The following is a 22,370-nucleotide window of genomic DNA, read 5'->3' as shown; positions in this document are numbered from 1 at the left end:
ACCATGTATCGAGTTTGGGCCCATTAGGGGCGCGTCCAGGGGTCTTGCACGACCCTAGAGTCTTCATAAACAGCCACCACCCCTCCATTAGGGTTTGGGGTTTTTCTTAGATTATTCTGTCAAGAAACAGTTTCGCCGTTCTTCGGTTTGTGAGACCCCAACTCGTGAGATTAATCATACATCTGCAATTTGGTTGCGATCTTTCTTGTTCTTGCTTGTGTTCTTCGTTGCGCAGGCAGGGATTAGCCTTCTTGGTGAGGTCCATCTGGTCCGTGACTCGGTTGATAACCAGAGGAGCTGTGGTGCTAAGATTGCAGGGTTCGATCTTTCGATCTGAAGCCGGATCGGTGTGTCATTCTCCGCCACAACGATAGTTACCATCACCTGACGGAAGATCGGGATCCCCGTCTCCATTAAGTGGTAATCAGAGCTAAGGTATACCATCAGGTTCACTTGTTATTCCCTAGTTTGAGTGTTTCGCATTCATCCCATAGTCCAGTGCCATACTCGTTTTCCTGTCCTAGAACCTTCCACGCCATAGCCTTTGCATATTTCAGTTTCAGAGTCCGTCGTGTTGAGTTTGTGTCCTGGTCGAGGTCTTGTTGCTGGTTAGGTCGTGTTAGAGTCCAGTTCGTGTGTTTCCCCCCATCGTTTCCATCAAATCTTGGCTGTTGTGACCAATTTTGCACACATTATTCCCGTTTTGTCCTCTAATTCGGAGCCAATTCTTAAAACTGGTCTAGTTTTCGCATACGAACTCCGTTTTCGACGTTCCATATATGCAAATCGATCAGAAAAAAATTTCGGATCCGTCCATCCCCTGCTTTGCTGGGGTTCAGAATTTTTAGATTGGCCAAAAAGTGGTCACAAGATCCTCGTTTCGTGGTCACAAGGTTTTTGTCAATTTTCATCCAGTTTTCTGAAAATTCCACAGGCCACGTCTTACACTTGTTTGAGCTCATATTTTCTGTGGTTACTGCTTTTGTGCTCCTAAGTAAAGGAAAAATATCAAAAAAATAAAATAAAAAAGTCGAAATTTCCCAAAAAAACAACGACAGCCCAAAAAATAGAAAAAAAGAGAGGGGCAAAAGAGGAACAATATCTAGAGGAGCACATAGAGAAGCCCAAAGTGAGCTGTGTTTGCGTGTGCTGTCTGGTTCCTTGTTTGTGTTGCTGTTTCCATCTACCATACTTGTTTTTCTCATACCTATCACCTTGCTATCCACCATACTTTTGTCACAACCTGGTACTTGCAACACTTTAGACCAGCAACGAGAACAAGTACTTTGGACTATAATTCAGCATTACTTTCTGTTACTGACTTGTGTGACAAATATACATATTACTCTTTGTTTGCCTTCCAAGCTCCACAAATTCTTCAGATCAGTACAGACAAAGGGCCTTGCAATCTCGGTACCACTACCTCACAGGTATCACGAACCAGCCGCCGGTTGTACCGCCCACTGCTTGTGTTGGTAAGAACTTGGTAAGAGCTTGGTAAGACGCTTCCACTTGCTGTGAAAAGTGACACCACTACAACCATGTAGTCATTTGGTAGGGATAACTTTCACCTGTTTGTTCCTGTTTTTGTGTTTTCAATGGCAGGAGGTGAACAGACTGCAGATAACAATCCTAAGGGTTTCAGTGAGTGTGTTAGCCAAGAGCAACTACAAGCTGTTGTAGAGGATGCCCAAAAAAGGATGAATGAGGCCGTCAGGAAGGCCGTCACTGACGCACTCATTGAACTCAACATTGGCAATAGCATGGAGAGATTGGACAAGAGAATTTCCACGCTAACCGATAAGGTTACTGAGTTGGAAACCTTCGTGGCGGGCAACAACGACGTTTCTGGCAGCAACACCGATGGTCAAGACACGGTGCATGATGCCGCTGGAAACATAGGTCGAGCAGCTATCCGACAAGAGAGATTACGACAACGTCTACGCCGCAACACGACAGGTATGGGTGGTGTCTATCACCACCACCGTCAAGGTAATAATCACCGTGTGCCCGATGATCCTTATGCTAAGATTAAGTTCACAATACCATCTTTTTCGGGTCATTATGATGCTGAGGGATATCTTGATTGGGAGATGACGGTAGAACAAAAGTTTAGTGCCCACCTTGTACCTGAGCAGCATAGAGTTAGACAAGCTACTAGTGAGTTTAAGGATTTTGCCATTATTTGGTGGAATGGGCTAGCTGCACAGGATGCTTTACCTGGTACATGGGAAGAACTTAAGGTAGCTATGCGTGATTGTTTTGTTCCTCCTTCTTATCATAGAGACTTGCGTAAGAAATTAATGCGTTTAGAACAAGGAGATAAATCTGTACAGGATTACTATGGTGAGCTCCAAAAGGGATTGATGCGCTGTAGTGTTGTAGAGGGAAACGAAGATGCCATTTGTCGTTTTTATTCTGGTTTGAGGCGTGACATTCAGGACATTGTTGATTATAAAGAATTTAACACTGTCAACCAGTTGTTTCAGTTTGCTATGCTTGCAGAAAAGGAATTGCAGGGGCGTGAACAGCAGGGCAAGAGCAAGGTCAGCACCAGCACATACACGCCACGCTCGGCACCATCTTCGGGGCTGACCAAGCCAACCACTTTTTGGACGCCTCCACCAGCGAGCAAGCGACCAACAGCCTCTGGAGTTTCCGCTACACCTAAGACACCTCCCGCACGACCTTCAGATTCAGGTAAAAATTCTTTGCAGGTGCCTACCAAGAGTTCCTCATCCGTTGCATCGACGGGACGTACTTCGGGTATTCAGTGCCATCGCTGCCATGGCATTGGCCATGTGCAGAAGGACTGCCCAAGTCAGCGGGCATATATTGCTATAGAAGATGGTTACATCAGCACCTCTGACATTGAAGATGAAGAAGACCAAGATGTAGATGAGGAGGATGGCGAAGTCCTTGGTGACAAGGCCACGGCGTCCTATAGGAGCATTATTGTACAGCGGGTGCTCAGCTCACAAGTCCAGCAGCCTGAGAAGCTACAACGCCATAACTTGTTCCAGATTTTCTTCATCATCAGCGACCGACGAGCACGTGTCATTATTGATGGAGGTAGCTGCAACAATTTGGTGAGTTCTGATTTGGTCAAGAAGCTTAGCTTGACCACACGCCCACACCCACGTCCATATCATATTCAGTGGCTAAATGATTCTGGTAAAGCAAAGGTAACACAAACTTGTAGAGTTTCATTTTCCATTGGTTCTTATGCTGATTCTGTTGATTGTGATGTGGTACCTATGCAAGCTTGTTCACTTTTATTGGGTCGTCGTTGGGAACATGATAATGATGCTACACACCATGGTAGAAGTAATAAATACACTTTTGTGCATACAGGAAAGAAAATTACTTTAGTACCTTTGACCCCTGCTCAAATTGTACAAGCTGATAGAGAACACACTGCTAGTTTGAATGATGTTCAATCTGAAAATCAGCAAATTGCTAATTCTATTTTCCCACCTAAAAAGGATAAGTCTACATCTATTTCTAAGGCTGAGGGGATTAAATTGAAGGGTGGTGTTATGCTTGCAACAAAATGTGACTTTGCTGAAATTTCTATTGATGATATTTGCTATGCTTTGGTATGCAAACGAGCTATGTTTTCACTTGATGATATTGTTAGCTCGGTACCTCCTGCTATCACTAATCTTTTGCAGGAGTATGAGGACATTTTTCCAGCTGAGATACCCCCGGGGCTGCCACCTATGAGAGGGATAGAGCATCAAATCGATTTGATTCCGGGAGCGGCCTTGCCCAACCGAGCTGCATATCGAACCAATCCTGAGGAGACTAAGGAAATTCAGCGGCAAGTCCAAGACCTTTTGGACCATGGGTATGTACGTGAAAGCCTTAGTCCTTGTGCCGTTCCTGTACTTTTGGTTCCTAAGAAAGATGAAAGTTGGCGTATGTGTGTTGATTGTAGAGCCATCAATAATATTACTATTCGGTATCATCATCCTATTCCTAGGCTAGACGACATGCTTGATGAGTTGTGTGGTTCTATAATTTTCACTAAGATTGACTTGCGAAGTGGATACCACCAGATTAGAATGAAACTTGGAGATGAATGGAAAACTGCATTTAAAACCAAATTCGGGTTGTATGAGTGGTTAGTTATGCCTTTTGGTTTGACAAATGCACCTAGCACTTTCATGCGCTTAATGAATGAGGTTTTAAGAGTTTTTATTGGTCATTTTGTGGTAGTTTACTTTGATGATATATTGATTTACAGCAAGTCTTTTGATGAACATATGGATCACTTACGTGCTGTTTTTAATGCTTTACGTGATGCACGTCTATTTGGTAACCTTGAGAAGTGCATCTTTTGCACAGATCGAGTTTCTTTTCTTGGCTATGTTGTAACTCCACAGGGAATTGAGGTGGACGAGATGAAAATTGAAGCCATAAAGAGCTGGCCGGTTCCCCAAACTGTCACACAGGTGAGGAGTTTTCTTGGTCTTGCAGGATTCTACCGTCGCTTCGTCAAAGATTTCAGCACCATTGCTGCCCCATTGCATGAGTTAACGAAGAAAGGAGTGGTGTTTCATTGGGGAGAGGCACATAAGGAGTCCTTTGACACTTTGAAGGACAAGCTTACACATGCACCATTGCTGCAACTTCCAAATTTTGGTAAGACTTTTGAGCTAGAATGTGATGCTAGTGGACTTGGCATTGGTGGTGTTTTGATGCAAGATGGTAAACCTGTTGCTTACTTTAGTTAAAAATTACATGGTCCTGTTCTTAATTATTCCACGTATGATAAAGAATTGTATGCACTTGTCCGTTCTTTAGAGACGTGGCGTCATTATTTGTGGCCTAAAGAATTTATTATTCATTCTGATCATGAATCGCTTAAGTATCTTCGCTCTCAAAATAATCTAAATCGTAGGCATGCTAAATGGGTTGAATTTATTGAGTCTTTTCCTTATATTATCAAACATAAGAAAGAGAAGGATAATGTGATTGCTGATGCTTTGTCTAGAAGATACACATTGCTGTCTCAACTTGATTGCCGGATTTTTGGTCTTCAATCCATTAAAGAACAATATGCGCTTGATCCTGATTTTAAGGATGTGTTGCTTAATTGTAGAGAGGGACGCACATGGAATAAGTTTATGATCAGCGATGGGTTTTTGTTTAGAGCTAACCGCCTATGCATTCCAGTTGGTTCCATTCGTCTTTTGTTGTTGCAGGAGGCACATGGAGGTGGATTGATGGGACATTTTGGTGCCAAGAAGACGGAGGAGGTGCTGTCCACACACTTCTTTTGGCCTAGGATGAGGCGTGATGTGGAGCGGTACGTGGCTCGGTGTGCCACATGTCAAAAAGCTAAGTCACGTTTGAACCCACATGGTTTGTATATGCCTCTTCCTGTTCCTTCTACTCCTTGGGCAGATATATCTATGGATTTTGTGTTGGGATTGCCAAGGACTAAGAGGGGGAGGGATAGTATTTTTGTGGTGGTTGATCGTTTTTCTAAGATGGCACATTTTATTCCTTGTCATAAGAGCGACAATGCTGTTCATATTGCTGACCTTTTCTTTCAAGAAATTGTTCGCTTGCATGGTATGCCTTCTACTATTGTTTCAGATCGTGATGCAAAATTCTTGAGTCATTTTTGGCGCACATTGTGGAATAAATTGGGGACCAAGCTGCTGTTTTCTACAACATGTCATCCCCAAACTGATGGGCAAACGGAGGTTGTGAATCGAACATTGTCCACCATGTTGAGAGCCATTTTGAAGCGCAATTTGAAGATGTGGGAAGAGTATTTGCCACATGTGGAGTTTGCATATAACAGGGCGGAACATTCCACCACCAAGGTAAGTCCTTTTCAGGTAGTGTATGGTTTTAACCCCCGTGCTCCTATTGATCTTTTGCCTTTACCTACGACTGAGAGAATACATAGTGATGCTAGAGAGCGTGCTGATTTTATTTGTAAGTTGCATGAAACAACTAAAGCAAATATTGAAAGCATGAATGAAAAGTATAGAATTGCTGGTAGTAAAGGTAGAAAAGAGATTAAACTTGAACCGGGTGATTTGGTTTGGTTACATTTAAGAAAAGATAGATTTCCTGAGCTACGTAAGTCTAAATTAATGCCAAGAGCAGCTGGTCCTTATAAGATTCTTGAGAAAATAAATGATAATGCATACAAACTTGAGTTGCCACCCGAGTTCGGGGTTAGTCCCACATTTAACATTGCAGATTTGAAACCTTATTTGGGAGAAGAAGATGAGCTTGAGTCGAGGACGACTCCAATTCAAGAGGGGGAGGATGATGAGGACATCACTCCTTTGGATGTAACAGCTGATCCTCCAACAGTCATGCGAGGTCCAATGACCCGGGCTCGAATGCGTCAACTCAATTTACAGGTGAGCTCGTTCTTAAGCGATCCTTTTCATACTTTTGAGAATAGACTACTACCTAATGATGTTATCTTGCTTAGGAACATTGGAGAGGGTCAAGAGGGACTAAGAGGACGTGGAGGAGGTGATGATGACCAGCAAGGACGTCCAACACAAGCCGGAGGCCCAGTCCAACACGAATTCGAGTCTGCCTCGGCCTCCAGGACCAGTCTGCCTTAAACTGGTCGCCCAGGACACATCCAGACTCCGTTTTCGATGATCCACATATGGATGGAAAGCTAATTTGATAAGGAAGCCAATCCAAGTGGTTTCACATCAAAATCTGTTCGGAATCAACAGGAATCGTCGAAACAAGTCAGCGTCTAGAATCTGCCAGGGTGCTGCGACACCGTCTTTTGGTCCGTTGGACCATGTATCGAGTTTGGGCCCATTAGGGGCGCGTCCAGGGGTCTTGCATGACCCTAGAGTCTTCATAAACAGCCACCACCCCTCCATTAGGGTTTAGGGTTTTGCTTAGATTATTCTGTCAAGAAACAGTTTCGCCGTTCTTCGGTTTGTGAGACCCCAACTCGTGAGATTAATCATACATCTGCAATTTGGTTGCGATCTTTCTTGTTCTTGCTTGTGTTCTTCGTTGCGCAGGCAGGGATTAGCCTTCTTGGCGAGGTCAATCTGGTCCGTGACTCAGTTGATAACCAGAGGAGCTGTGGTGCTAAGATTGCAGGGTTCGATCTTTCGATCTGAAGCCGGATCGGTGTGTCATTCTCCGCCACAACGATAGTTACCATCACCTGACGGAAGATCGGGATCCCCATCTCCATTAGGTGACTCCTGGTCTCCCTCTACATCCAGCACTGTCGCTGGGCCTTGGTGCTCAACCCCTCCGCCGCTTGTCCTTCGCGCTGCAGTGGTTGGTGGCATGCTCGGTTGAGTTGTCACTCCCATCGCCGGCCGCGTTCCTTGCCCAGGTACTCCCGAAGTCGACCCGGCTGCATCCTTCACCACCGTCGGCGATGTAGGTCCCACAGGCATGGAGGAGCCACCTTGCTCCATCAACTCCAGTTGCTTCCTCCTTTTTCGAGGGACAAGTCAAAAGGTGTCTGCATCCTCTCCCTCCTCTGCGTCATCGTCTGACCAGGCAAAAATCGCCTGCCGACGCTTGCCGGCAGGGTTCTCCTCCAGGTCCCCCTCGGGCTCATTGATATTTAGCGCCCCCCGGTGAGCAGGGTGGTTACTGATACCTTCTTTGACTATTTGGGAGTAGCCAGCCGCTTACCAGCGGCTTTGGCCGCTGCCTCCTCTCCAGCTCCGAGTACCGCCCAGTCGACGTCCTCATCCTCGATCTCGACACTGGTCTGGGTGGTGGGATCAGCTCCTTGTGGCCACTCTACTCTAGGGGATGGCGACACAAACACTGTCACTCTATCCCGACCATTAACCTGGGTAACAAAAGGGAGTGAACACAGTAAGTTTCCACTTATCCTACCACAATATAAGACTACAGGTACAAGGCAAGACGAGTTACCTTTGGGGGAGGTCGAGCAAGCTTGAAAGCATGCTCGATGTCGCTCAATCTGGCATAATTTGGATCGGCTAAGTTAAATAGCTCGCCAATTCTAGCTTTGACTTCGATTTTGTCAAGCGCCCCCTGCCTCGTCCTTGTCGGGTCCGCGCTCCCTTGATACTCATAGCCAGGATGTACCCTCCTCTAGTAGGGCTAGATCCGTCGGCTGATGAAGTTCCCGACCACGCTCGGACCATCCAGTTTTTCCCACGGGATCATTCCAAATATTTCTAGGATCTGTCCCAGATGCTCGGGCTTCTTCGACCAGCTTGTCTTCTTCTCCAGAATGTAGCCCATGTCGCACAGCATGATCGTGTTCGGCTCTTCGTGGATGTAGAACCATTTCTTGTACTAGTCATCGAGCGACGTGTTCCATGGGAGGTGCAGGTACTGGGCTTTCATGCCGTCATAGAGGTTGAGGTACACACCCCCGGCTATCTTCGAACCACCGCTTCCTTTCTTCCGTAGACAGAACAGATGGCGGAAAAATCAAAATGGGGCTGGAAGCCACCATATGCTTCGTAGAGATGAATAAAGGTGGCGACAAGGAGGATCGAGTTGGGATGCAGATTGCAAATCCCAATCTCATAGTACAGACAGAGCCCCTGAAGAAACGGATGTACTAGAACCCCAAATCCCCGTTTAAAGAAATCCTCGAACACCACGATCTCACCTGGTTGAGGATCGGGGTACCCCTCGCCCTCCGGCGCATGCCATCCTACGAGCTCCTTGTTGTGGAGTACCCCCATGGTGACGAGGTCTTCAATGGTCTGCTCGTTGCTTTCCGATTTCCACCATTCCTTCGCCATGACCCCTGCTTTCTTCTGCGCATCACTTTTTGCCATGACTCCGGCGTTGCTGGTGAACGGGGAAATGGCGGTGGATTGATTGGTGGCGATTTTGGATGTGTTAGGGTTGGTTGGTGAGAGGAAGACGAAAGCTGCGGTTGCGAATGGCAATGGGGTTTAGTAAATAGTAACTGACCTATCCTATACTGTATTTAACCCAAGAGCTATGCCATTTCGACTGCCTGAGATTCTTGGGAGACGTGCGCACACGCCATAGACGGTTGTTTTCACAGCCTCGAGATCTATGCCAATATATGCGCCTCTTCGTTGCCAGTGTGGGAGGGCCCACGCTGACGCACCTACTGACAGGTGCCACGCAACTGTTAGCTTGACAAGACAAAAAGGCAGTATGACGTGCTATACCCGTCTACTTTTCTGACCAGACGTGTCAGACCAGACTTGTCAGAGCAAATAAATACATAAAATAATAGTACAAGTGGCATATGGTTTTTTGCCACACTTTTTGCGCTTAGGGATTATCCCAACCACCCTCGTGCTCGGGGACTGTCGCAACTATCCTTGAGCTCGGGGACTGTCCAGACCACCATCGTGCTCGGGGACTGTTCCAACCACTCTCGTGCTCGGGACTGTCTCGATCGCCCTCGTGCTCGGGGACTAAACTGACTATGGTTATTCTCGGGGATTCATCGTTTTTCCCATGCTGCGCTCGGGGACTGCCCCGACCACTCTCTGACCATTGCTCGGAGACCGCTCTCCTTGGCTAAATGTGATTTGTACTCAAATACCGTTGAGAGGCATTTATTTTTTCTCACTTAGACCTTGCTACAAGGCTGATACCTCGCCTTCCAGCAAGCTCAGGGACTACATCAGTACGATGCACCTGTCGGTGCATCTCGTATCGCTTGTACGACGATTGGATTTTCAACTTAACTGGGAATTCTTTTTAGACCCTGGCACCACGTGCCTACGTCACCTACTACCAGGCTCGGGGACTAAGTGGGCACACTTTACCTTACGGTGAATGTGTTTTTTTATCGACCCCTACGCTCTAATTATTGGCCATAACTACTACTGTACAAGGGTCACTTACAATTCTTTTTAGAAATACAAGTGGGCACACTTGATCAGGAAAGAAATCTTTTTCTTTTTTCTTTAGAACACCATGCATTCTTCGGACAACCGGAATCTTCAGCTATAATCATGGTCTACTGCTCTCTGTGCTGACCGGAATACTGGCACATTTGCTTGGTCAACGTTTCAACTAGTTGGAGATGACATGAAGATAGACCGCATTAGCCGAAGAAGATCCAACTGCGTGTCGCAACACAATACATGGTGCTCGGGGACTAGCTGTGGGGGTATTAACCCCTATACCCTTATGGCTAGGCCTGGGCCGGTTCAGACCAGGGGGTCTAGCCCATTAGAAGACGATGTGTGGCCCGGCCAATCTGCTCGGAGTCCCGTGCAAGGAAACAAGGTAGACATGGAGATCAAGCAAGATCCTGGTCGGTTAGAATACGAACAAGATGGAAGCTCAACGGCTGGCATGTCATTCCAAGTCCTTCGTCCTTGTAGAGGGCGAACTCTACAAACGGAGCCACACTAGGATCCTGCAGCTCTGTATCCCCGTCGAGCAGGGGAAGCTTCTGCTGAGCGATATCCATGGTGGGGTCTGTGGTCACCATGCCGCCCCAAGAACCTTGGTTGGGAACGCATTCTGATAGGGCTTCTACTGGCCCACTGCAGTAGCCGACGCTGAGCAGATCGTACGCACCTGTGAAGGGTGCCAATACTATGCCCGACAAACTCACCTCCTGGCCCAGGCACTACAGATGATCCCCATCACGTGGCCCTTCATGGTCTAGGGGCTCAATCTGGTTGGGCCACTCAAGAAGGCGCCTGGGGGCTACACCCACTTGCTTGTCACCATCGACAAGCTCACAAAATGGATTGAAGCTCGGCCAATCTCTATGATCCAATCTAAGCAGGCTGTGTTGTTCTTCCTCGACATCATCCATCGCTTTGGAGTACCAAACTCCATCATCACGGACAACGGCACACAGTTCACCGGCAAGAAATTCCTTCGATTCTACGATGAACAACACATCCGGGTCGATTGGGCCGCCATCGCGCACCCCCGAATGAACGGGCAGGTCGAGTGCGCAAATGGCATGCTCCTATAGGGCCTCAAGCCTAGGATCTTCAACCGGTTGAACAAGTTCGGTGCACGCTGGGTTGCCGAGCTCCCTGCGGTGCTTTGGAGCCTAAGGACAACTCCCAGCCGAGCTACCAGCTACACGCCTTTCTTCATGGTCTATGGTTCCGAGGCCATCCTCCCAACCGACCTCGACTATGGAGCGCTAAGAATCAGAGCATACGAAAAATAGGGAGCCGAGGCATCCCACGAAGACACCATGGACTAGCTAGACGAAGCTCGCAACGTCGCCCTCCTCCGCTCAGCCAAGTACCAGCAGGCGCTGCGTTGGTACCACAGCCGATGGGTGCGGGATTGAGCCTTCAACGTCAGGGACCTGGTTCTCCGCCAAGTGCAGAGCAATAAGGACCGCCACAAGCTCTCCCCGCCTTGGGAGGGGTCGTACGTCATCGTGGAAGTACTCCAGCCAGGCGCCTACAAGTTGAAAACCATCGACGTCGAGGTCTTCACCAACGCCTAGAACATTGAGCAGCTACATCGTTTTTACCCTTAAATAAATGCATAATTTTTGTTATCAGTTTTTGTCATAAAAAATCCCCAACCTTTTGTGACCTCCGACCCCTACAAAGTGCGAGGGGTCGGGCCTCACTCGGGGGCTGATATAAGTACGTTTATCTTGCAAACACTCTTTGTGTTATCTTGCAAACATTCTCTGTATTTTCCCTCTTTTCTCACGGTAAGTCCCAAAGGCTAGGATCTCAGGAACGAAATCTGAGTATAACTGGTAGGACTATGGGAAACCCATGCCCCAGTGGCTATGGGCGGCAGCTCTGTCCGCCCCGATGTACACGGCGGGGTCACCTCCGCCGTCGTCTGCTCGGCAACCCCCCAAGGGCGCTTCTTCAGCCTCGGCGCCTGCTTGACCCACTGAGGGCACAGGCGCCACCATAGGCGATGCCAGACCGACCAATGAGGCCACAACGTCGGCTCCGCTCCTGCCCGAAATAGGAGTGACGTCAGGCGATGGCACCCGTTCCGCCTGAAGAGCAACACTCTTTTTGGTGCCAGCGCCAAAGAACGGCCCCGTCGCAAGACCCTACAAGAATTAAAAGACATAAGGTCATGCCGAAAAACAGAGAAGCAAGAAAAACAGAGGAATCGATGACTTATGCCAGCGCTGTTGGGTGGTAGGAACGTTTGGGGGATGACCCCCTAGTTTTCTGCTCCAAATCGCCTGGGTGGGACCATTTCGAGCCTACCCCCTGCTCCCGGGCAGAGGGGCTCGCCTCCCTTACCTCTGAGGGTGCAGCGGTGGAACCACCCTCTTTGTCTGCACCTCGGGCGTGGCAGCAGATCCACCTCCCCCCATCCACCTGTCCTCCATCGGCACCCCGAGTGTGGCGGTGTTGATGCAAAAGTAGATCTGCAAACACAAAGGGCTAATACCCGAGTTGATATCCAAAGCGTGCTAGTCGATTTGACCTGTTAATCGACAAGGATGAAGATACGAGCACTTTGGTCCTGACAACAGCGATACGCCCGGAAGCCACGGCCAAGAGGTACTCACGCGGAACTCGAGAATTGCCGAAGGTTGCACTAAAGCTATGCAACTCGCCGAATCAATGAGAACTCGTAAAAAGGGAAAATATGCAAATTGACGAAATCGCCGAAAAGTAAGTAGATGCAAAATAGGAGTAAAAATTGGTTTTGATATTGATTTCTTTTTTACATTGCCCCTCAATCTATATTTATACCCTAATCTAAAGAGGCATAGCCAAACACAACTAGGACACCAAGTCCAAATCTAAGGAAACACACGACTCTTACATGAATCACACTCTAACAAATATAGAAAAGGAAATCAACTCCTATCTATTTCCCTGTCCACCTCGATTACGATGGAAATCTTATCGACCTCCTTTCCATCGGCATACTTCCTGTTTCATCGACAGTAGCCTTCAAGCCTTCCTTCATCGGCATCGACAATAACATCTCCAACCTTATCGGCAATGCCCGAGTCTAAATCAACCTCTCCATCAATCACCACCATTCATCGGCAATTATCTTTACAAGCTATTTTTCATCGGCTGTCAGTGTATACAGTAACTTTCTTCCTACCGATTAGCTCACTCTGATCATTGTGCAAAAAACGGTGTCAACACATGCCCCCCAATTTCGGAGTATAAAACCATTAATACTCCGAAATTTACTCCAGATAACGTTTGCCTTCGCCCAATTACCGTAACTCATCCTCCAAGCCAAAACCTGATCTGTTATCAAATCTAATCAAATCTAATCCTGATTCACGCACCTCAGTAAATATCGCACAATCGCCAACCACTCTTGCCTTGATTATGGTTAAGATACCGAAACAATAATCCATCGGCAAGATCCTAACATAATAATGCTGCCATTTTCAGAATTAAAATATCCTGTACCGATATCTCTTCCAAGTCATGATTACTTGCCATCAACTCATCTGTACAATCCCCTGATTATCGTGCGAACAGTTACCATATCCATCTGAACCACCTCGACCTATATGCGCGCGGTATATAGAGATAAGTCCAAAATATCCCTACTCCAAGCGGCTTATAAATAGATTTCTCCGAAACGCTCGTCTTCTACCCTCAGACTCCAATTTTTGATATTTTCTCTTTCCGACGGCGACTCCGACGAACAACTGCGTGACCTCAACCAACAAGAACTCTTCTCCAGCGTTAACCTCAAGTCTTCGGCTCGTGCCCCCATCTTCCTCAAGATAATGGCAATCAACTTCGACGTCCCTGCGGTTCGTTCCACTTCCGTTACTTTTTACCTCGATTCCCCTAGTTTTTGCAAGTTCATACAGTTGGTGATTTTTCTTTTCTTTTGTTCTCCAGATCCTTTAAACTTAGGAACTGCGCAACAAACTAGTTATTCCAACTGATCAGCCACATGTCCAATGCCTAGGACCAATGGGCAACCCAGATCCAACTGATCTGATTAATGCAGAGGTTAACAGAATCCCCTTTAGAGCCCAAAATTTCTCTCTGAATTTATGGAAAGATACATTCCGATCTTGGCCCAAAACCACCAAAGGGTGGAAAGATTGGTACTTGAGGGTTAATAGGTCGATGCAAGTACACTGGGCAGAACGAAAGCTAGACCAATGCATTAGGCTATCTATTGCCGATATGCAGAAGAATGAGTCAATGATGATTGCAGCTGCTTACTTCTGGTCAGACACAACAAACACTTTTATGTTTGGACATGGCCCACCTACTCCCACACTTGCCGATGTATACATGCTCACTGGTTTGGATATTTCAACTACCGATGAAGGCTCTATCTATGGCAGAAAATCTGAATATAGGGTGAATACCCGCAACATCGGCGGTTGGACAGGATAGATCCAAGAATGCCAGAAGACTGGGACAGTTAACCAGAGGGAACATGCCACATTCTTAAATATGTGGTTAGAAAAATTTATCTTCTGTGGTCGATCAGTAGGACCAACCAACGCTTTCCTCCCCGCTGCTGAACTCTTGGCCAATGGTGTAAGATTCCCTCTTGGCCGATACCTTCTGAGCTCCACTTATCATCTTCTTCATCAAGTGTCTTAGAAACTTTTGCTTGGCGAACCCATCGGCAACTTAGGAGGCCCGTGGTGGTTCATCAACATGTGGCTGAATACCCATATGCACAAACGGTTGCAATGGGACTTCTTTGCCCAACAATTCCCACGAGAAATTGCTGAAGACCATGTGCTTGGGGACGAGGAATCGGCAACACGCTCACCCCTCAATTTTGGTGAAGCCATAATTGTCCTCCCTGGAACAGAAGCCAATGAAGACCAGATCGGCAGATTCTTTCAAAGCTTCTACAATGGTCTTTCTCGTGATCATAGGGCCTGGGTGCCTTATATTGATGAAGAAAACAGATTCCCCCTTCTTTTCAACTTTGTTGATGACACTCTGAATCAGGATAATGAGCTCATGATGGCCATCATTACTCCCAGGGCAATTCCAGTAAACACATTCGGTAGCGGGAAAAACACCAATATCACATATAAGTTTTACAACCCATCGGCAGTATCCCGTCAATTGGCTTTTGGGCAACTGCCAATCAAACTTTGTTTTGCCGATGTGATCAAACCCAGAGAAACAATCACCTGTGGAACAGATTGGAGCAGGGTAGTGCAACTCTCCCTCGATGCCGATACTACAAATGTTGATATATCCATCTGGACGCTAGTATCTTTCATCACCGAATCATATAAGCAATGGTGGTGAGAGTGGAGGGAACAACTGTTTGCAACATCTGCTCACACATATCGGCACATGATCGACCCTGAATACGCCATTCCCGATGATGCAGCAAGTTCCTTTTAGCTCCCTTCCGCTTTTTCCTTTCATATATCGGTAACTAACTTTCTCGTGACAGGTTAACAACCTAGCACCAACTATGAGCAAAAGTGGGAAACTCTTCGATCTTCGGCCTGTTTCCCCGATATCACTGATCGGCTACAACGCCCCCACCTTAGCTGCTTTGACTCACCAGAAGATCCATGCCAAGACCATCACCTCCAAGTCCAAATTGGCTACAGCTAGGGCCAATCCATCGGCTGCTGCTACAACCTTGGTCAAGGCATTCAAGGTAACAACCCTGTTTATTTATACTTATGCCGATCACAAACTGTATTAACATTAATCATCAGGGGGTAAGAGCCGCTGCTGGATCGTCATCGGCAATTCCTCCGATATCAAGCACCACTTCTTCTGACAAACCTTCAGAGGTATCCCTTTGATTGCACATTTTATCTGTTAAATATCATACCTTACACTTGTTTTGCAGCAACAAATGGGTACATCGGCAAGCGTACCAGATGTCCAAGCTTCACAACCAACAAGTGCCGATGCCCCCCAGCCAACCGTTGCTGATGCCCAAGCAAAGCGCAAAGCCTTAACAGATGCCGAGGCACAGCCAAAATGACAGAAGTCCATGCCGATCCCCACATCTGCCCCAATGTCATCGGTCATCATACCTCAAGAGCCAACCACCGATGAAATCATAGAGGATATCCCATTGGCAAGTTCAGCCGATCCTCCACACGGCATACTCCAGGCTACTTCCTCCAGTCAAGCACAGGAAATTGCCTTGAAACAGGTAAACCGATTGACCTAGTTGATTTATAATACTCATACTTATCCTTAACTAACCTCCTTTTCTTTTCCTCAGGAACAAGACTCCCCAAACAACCTATTCTCCTTTGCCATTGATGTTTCTAACGATGATGGAGAGGAAACAAGTTCTTCCCTTGCACTGGGAACAATATCGGCAGAAACTAAGTCCAAGTTGAAAACTCTCCTGAACTTGTTACAGCAGGATACCGCCCAACTGGTAGATGACTCAGACCCCGCAAAGGCAATTTTCAAAACAATCTGTGGCCAGGTCCCTGCCGATGTTGAAGAAGTACTATTCCCAGCAGCCCATTTAGAAAGCCGCCAACTGCAATATCAACGGGCTGCTCAACGCATTGCCGATAGAGCAGCTTAGGCTCAACTCAAAGAAGAGATGCTACAACTGAAACAAATTGCCGATGAGAAGCACAAGGGCATTGGCATCTTGCAGACTTCGGGCGCTGAACTTAAGCAGAAAATCTTAGATTTATCGGCAAAGAAGATGGCTCTATTGGCTGAATTGAAAGAAGTCGAGGCAGCCTTAACTCATGCTCAACAAGAAGAAAGCCAGCTACCCAATGCCATCAAGGCCCTTCAGCAAGAAAGAGACACCCAGGCTCGCAAAGCCTTGGCCATGAAGAAAAAACTCAAGCCTGTGGAAGGTGCTGCCGATGAAGACATCAAAGAAATGAAGGAAGCCGACCAGATTCGCCTGCGTGCGATATTGGCTATCCAATCCTTGTTAAACTTGTAAATCTTGTCTATTGCATCGGGACTTTACGAGACATTGACATCCTTGTATAATTCTAGCTGATAGGACTGTTATCGGCACTTATACTTTTATGCATTCATCCAGATACTAGGGTAATATTTCTTTAAATATTTTCCATTTAACGCTCTGGGAAACATGACCCCTTCGAGGGTTTCTAGAATATATGCGTTACCAGGAATAGACTTATTTATCCGATATGGACCTTCCCAATTAGGAGACCACTTTCAAAACTTTGAACTTTTAGTCCCAATCGGTAAAATCAATTTCCAGACCAGATCTCCATCGGCAAACTCCTTTACCTTCACCTTCTTGTCATACCATCTGGCTACTCTCTTCTTATTTTCTTCGATGCTAACTAGAGCCCTTAACCGATGACCCGTCACATCTTCCAACTCATCCTTCATAAGAGTATCATAATCATCGGCTATCAGCTGATCTTGAGAACGAATTCGCCTAGAGCCAATTTTAATTTCCCAAGGCAATACTGCGTCGTGTCCATATACTAACTGATAAGGCGTCACTTTGGTTGCACCATGATATGATATCCGATATGACCACAAGGCTTCATTTAATACTGTATGCCACCTCTTAGGATTTTCTTCAATTTTGCGCTTAATGAGTTTGATGATCCCTTTGTTAGAAGCCTCAGCCTGACCATTAGCTTGAGCATAATATGGAGAAGAATTTAAAATTTTAATTCCCATACCTACAGCAAACTCATCAAATTCTCCTGATGTAAACATAGTGCCCTGATCGGTAATGATAGTCTGAGGAATACCAAATCGGTAAACAATATGCTCTTTCACAAAATTGATCATATTAGCCGATGTCACCTTTTTTAAAGGAATTGCCTCAACCCATTTTGTGAAATAATCGGTAGCAACCAGAATAAATTTATGTCCTTTGCTCGATGGCGGATAAATCTGACCAATGAGATCGATAGCCCATCCCCGGAACGGCCAAGGTTTGATTATAGGGTTCATAGCCGATGCAGGCGCTCTTTGAATATTACCAAACTTTTGACACCCCTGACATCCTTTAAAATATTTAAAACAATCTTCAAGAATAGTCGGCCAATAGTATCCATTCCTTCTGATCATCCACTTCATCTTGAAAGCCGATTGATGCGCCCCACACACTCCTTCATGAATTTCACCCATCAAGCTTTTCGATTCATCACTGCTAACACATCTAAGTAAAACTCCATCTATAGTTCGATAATATAATTCATCATCGAGGAGCACATACTTGGTAGCTTGGAACCTTATACATCTTTCAACCTTTTTATATGGATCCTTTAAATAATCGACAATCTCCTTCCTCCAGTCATCGGTATCAACTGCCGATGTTAGTACTTCCTGAATAGGCTGATACCCTAAAGCATGCTGAGCTAGTCGATTAGCCTCCTCATTATGCAGTCGAGAAATATGTTCAAGACGAAAATCTCTAAATCCTTTCAACAGTTGCAAACACCTTTCATAATACGAAATCAAAACTTCACTTCGGCATTCATAAATCCCAGCCAATTGATTTATAACTAGCATAGAATCACCAAAGATTTCAACAGCTTCGGTACATATCTCCTTCAGCAATTCTAACCCTTTTATCAAGGCTTGGTATTCAGCCTGATTATTTGTCGATGTAGCAACAATCGGCAATGAAAACTCATACTTCCTTCCTTGAGGTGAAATCAACACAATGCCGATACCTGCTCCTTCGCCACATGTGGACCCATCGAAGAAAAGTGTCCAAGGAGCAACCTCCAGAGAGTCCACTGTGTTACAATGCTGAGTGACAAAATCAGCCATAACCTGCCCCTTAACTGCCTTAGTCGATTCGTAACGTAGTTCAAATTCTGATAATGCTAAAATCCACTTGCCGATTCTACCACTTAATATCGGCATTGACAGCATATACTTCACTACGTCGTCTTTGCATATGATCGTACATTCGGCAGATAACAAATAATGTCTTAATTTGACACAAGAAAAATATAAACACAGACATAATTTTTCAATGGCCGAATACCTGGTCTCAGCATCCACTAATCTTCTGCTCAAATAATAAATAACACGCTCTTTCCCTTCAAATTCTTGAATAAGAGCTGAACCGATAACGGTATCATCAGTTGACAAATACAACCTAAAAGGTTTCCCGTGTTGAGGTGGAACTAGCACTGGAGGATTTGTCAAATATTTCTTAATCTCATCTAGGGCTAACTGCTGCTCAGCTCCCCATACAAATTCCTGATCGGCTTTCAATTTAAGTAATGGACTGAAAGCCTTGATCCTTCCCGACAGATTAGATATGAATCTTCTAATGAAATTAATCTTACCGATCAAAGATTGCAATTCAGTTTTAGTGGCAGGAGCAACCACCTTGTTAATTGCATCAATAGACTTCCTACTAATTTCGATGCCCCGCTGATGCACCATAAAACCCAAAAATTGACCTGCCGATACACCAAATGCACATTTATTAGGATTCATCTTCAACCCATGCTTCCTTGTGCACTCCAATATCTTTCGTAAATCGGCTAGATGTTTTGTGATATCTCCAGACTTAATCACTACGTCATCAATGTAGATCTCCACTAATGTGCCAATGTATTCATGAAAAATAAAGTTCATAGCTCTTTGATAAGTAGCGCCGGCATTTTTCAAACCAAACGTCATGACTACCCACTCAAACAACCCTACATGACCTGTACATCTGAAAGCAGTCTTGGGAATATCTTCTTCAGCCATGAATATTTGATTGTAACCTGCATTACCATCCATGAAGCTGATAATTTGATGTCCGGCTGCAGCATCAATCAACAAATCAGCAATCGGCATTGGATAGCCATCCATCGGTGTGGCTTTGTTAAGATTCCTGAAATCAATACAAACACGAAGTTTTCCATTTTTCTTATAAACAGGAACCACATTAGAGATCCACTCTGCATATCGACACTGCCGAATAAACTTTGCCTCAATTAATTTAGTTATTTCGGCCTTAATGTCAAGAAGTATATTAGAGTTGCATCGGCGCGCTGGCTGCTGATGTGGCCGAAATCCAGATTTGATAGGTAACCGATGTTCAACTATCGATCGGTCTAATCGAGGCATTTCAGTATAATCCCAAGCAAAACAATCTTTATACTCTTTTAACAAATCAGTCATTTGCTGCTTACACTTGGAATCTAACTTAGCACTAATAAAAGTAGGTCTTGGCCTATCGCCATCACCAATATCTACTTCTACTAAATCATCTGCCGATGTGAACCCTTGACCTAATTTTCCATCATCGGCAAACCTATCCATTAAAACTCTTCTTCATAACCGACTGCTTGGATCGGTGGAATTTCATAATCAGCAACTCTAAGGAACTCTTTTTCCCAAACTTCTCCTGATATGCACTTAGTTCGCTCATAAGTATCTGTTTCTGCCGATGCAATGATATAAGAAGAATCACCAGGGACAAACTCAATCTTATCCCCAATCCACTGTATGAGGCATTGATGCATTGTAGAAGGAACACAACAATTAGCATGAATCCAATCCCTCCCTAGAAGCAAATTATATGCACCCTTGCCATTAATTACGAAGAACGTCGTCGGCAAGGTTTTACTGCCGATAGTCAATTCGACACATACCGCCCCTTTAGCCGGTGACACATTGCCTTCAAAATCCTTCAGCATCATATCGGTTTTGGCCAAGTCTTGATCTCCCTTACCAAGTTTCTGATACATCACATAAGGCATAATATTAATCGCAGCCCCTCCGTCGATAAGTATCTTAGATACAGGCTGCCCATCAACTCTACCTTTCACAAACAAAGCCTTAAGATGCTGTCTCTCGTCATCAGTAGGTTTCTCAAAAACTGCCATCATTGGATCTAGTGTCAACCGAGCTACTTGATCAGAGAGAACAACTTCTTTCTCATTATCAGATAGTGCCAAAAACTCCATCGGCAACATGAATACCATATTAACATCTGCCGATGGACCCTTATTTTTGTGTTTTACCTGCCACTGCTGATGACCGGACCTCTCATTGGAAAATTTTTCCTCTCGGTATAAATCCTCCTGATCCTCACGTTGCATCCTCCTTCTCTATGTCTTTATCAGACCCTCCGGGCACCATCGAGGAAACTTGGTTTTCCAAACCGGCTGATAACAGGTTCTAGTTGATTCTACACGGCGTATATTAGGGTCCCTATAGAATATTTCTTCATCGGGAACTCTTGCGTTTGCCATCTCCTCAAGCTCCTCTTGATTCCTTGGAAAATATCCAGCGCGTTTATCAAGCCTCTCATGTACACTTAGTCTGCCCCCCAGCCGATCATGCACTGATGCTCTGCCTCTGATCGGCTCATTAATAAATAAACCCTGATCGCTAGGTTGAAACCTCCTTTCTGACCGATTGACCCCATAATAACCATTGCACTCAGGGCAATTTTCAACAGTTGGCAATTGAATACCTTCTTCCCAGCAATGGATGAAAAACGGGCACCTCCAATGATCTTTATGCTGATGCCATTCTTCCCTACGTCTCTCTTCTTGCTGTTGTCGATGTCGGTCATTTCGCTGACGCCAACTCTCCTGCTGCCTTTGATGGGTAATCACAATGCCAGGTCGAGGAGGATTTTTGGAACTACTGCTTTCTCCCAGCAAACCCTTACTTTTTGCATCATCGGTAGTTATCCAATGTTGGGGATCCACTGATGCGTTTTTCTCAGTAGCCTCTGATGTCAATACCTTGGTCTTCCCTTTGGCCTCCAATATATTTGCTGGAAAAGGGTGTTGATCAATTTTCATCAGCTTCTGGGCCTTGGAAGTACCAAACTTAATTCTCCCAGATTCAATAGCCGATTGTAACTGTTGCCTGAACACCTTGCACTCATTTGTACTGTGTGAAGTTGCATTGTGCCATTTGCAGTACAAGATCTTCTTCAACTCTTCTGTCGATGGGATCACATGATGAGGTGACAGCTTAATTTGACCCTCTTGAAGCAGAAGATCAAATATCTTGTTAGCCTTGGTGATATCAAAGGTAAACTTTTCTGGCTCTTTTTGACCAAAGGGACAAGATATCGGCTTTTTATTCTTAACCCACTCAGCTAAGCCGATAACTGGTTTTTCATTAGAATCAGAATCTCCTACTTCTTCAACAAATGATACTTTTTTACTCCAATTCTTTTTAGGTTCAAAAAACCCTAGTATCTTGATCAGAGATCCTTTGCACGAGATGACTGAGGCTTTCAAACTCCTGAGAAGCATATCTGTCTTTGAGATGTGGTAATAACCCTTGGAAAGCCAAATCGGCAAGCTGCCGATCATCCAGCACCAGGCTATAGCACTTATTTTTTACATCTCGTAGCCTTTGCACAAAGCTTTCTACCGATTCATCATTACGCTGTCTCAATTTTACTAAATCGGTAAGCTTCTTTTCATGAATTCCAGCAAAGAAATACTTATGAAATTGTTTTTCTAGATCAGCCTAGGTAATAATAGAATTTGGTGGTAATGAAATGAACCA

At 45.4% G+C, this 22,370-nt stretch overlaps 1 protein-coding gene across 1 annotated transcript in view; it reads right to left on the bottom strand.

Moving 5' to 3' along the window:
- Nucleotides 1–21,414, bottom strand: part of LOC136489815 (uncharacterized) — a 30,865-nt gene extending 9,451 nt beyond the window's left edge. Inside the window, exons 1-3 of the mRNA XM_066486353.1 lie at nucleotides 21,313–21,414; nucleotides 12,236–12,337; nucleotides 11,716–12,010 (exon numbers count right to left, since the gene is read on the bottom strand). Of these exons, the coding sequence (XP_066342450.1) occupies nucleotides 11,716–12,010; nucleotides 12,236–12,337; nucleotides 21,313–21,414 (499 nt within the window). The remainder of the gene's footprint in view (nucleotides 1–11,715; nucleotides 12,011–12,235; nucleotides 12,338–21,312) is intronic.
- Nucleotides 21,415–22,370: the final 956 nt, after the last annotated feature.

The sequence above is a fragment of the Miscanthus floridulus genome, chromosome 10 (genome assembly GCF_019320115.1).
Source record: "Miscanthus floridulus cultivar M001 chromosome 10, ASM1932011v1, whole genome shotgun sequence".
Lineage (NCBI taxonomy): Eukaryota > Viridiplantae > Streptophyta > Magnoliopsida > Poales > Poaceae > Miscanthus > Miscanthus floridulus.
The sequence above is the reverse complement of the archived record's forward strand: the minus strand, read 5'-3'. Positions and strand labels throughout refer to the sequence as shown.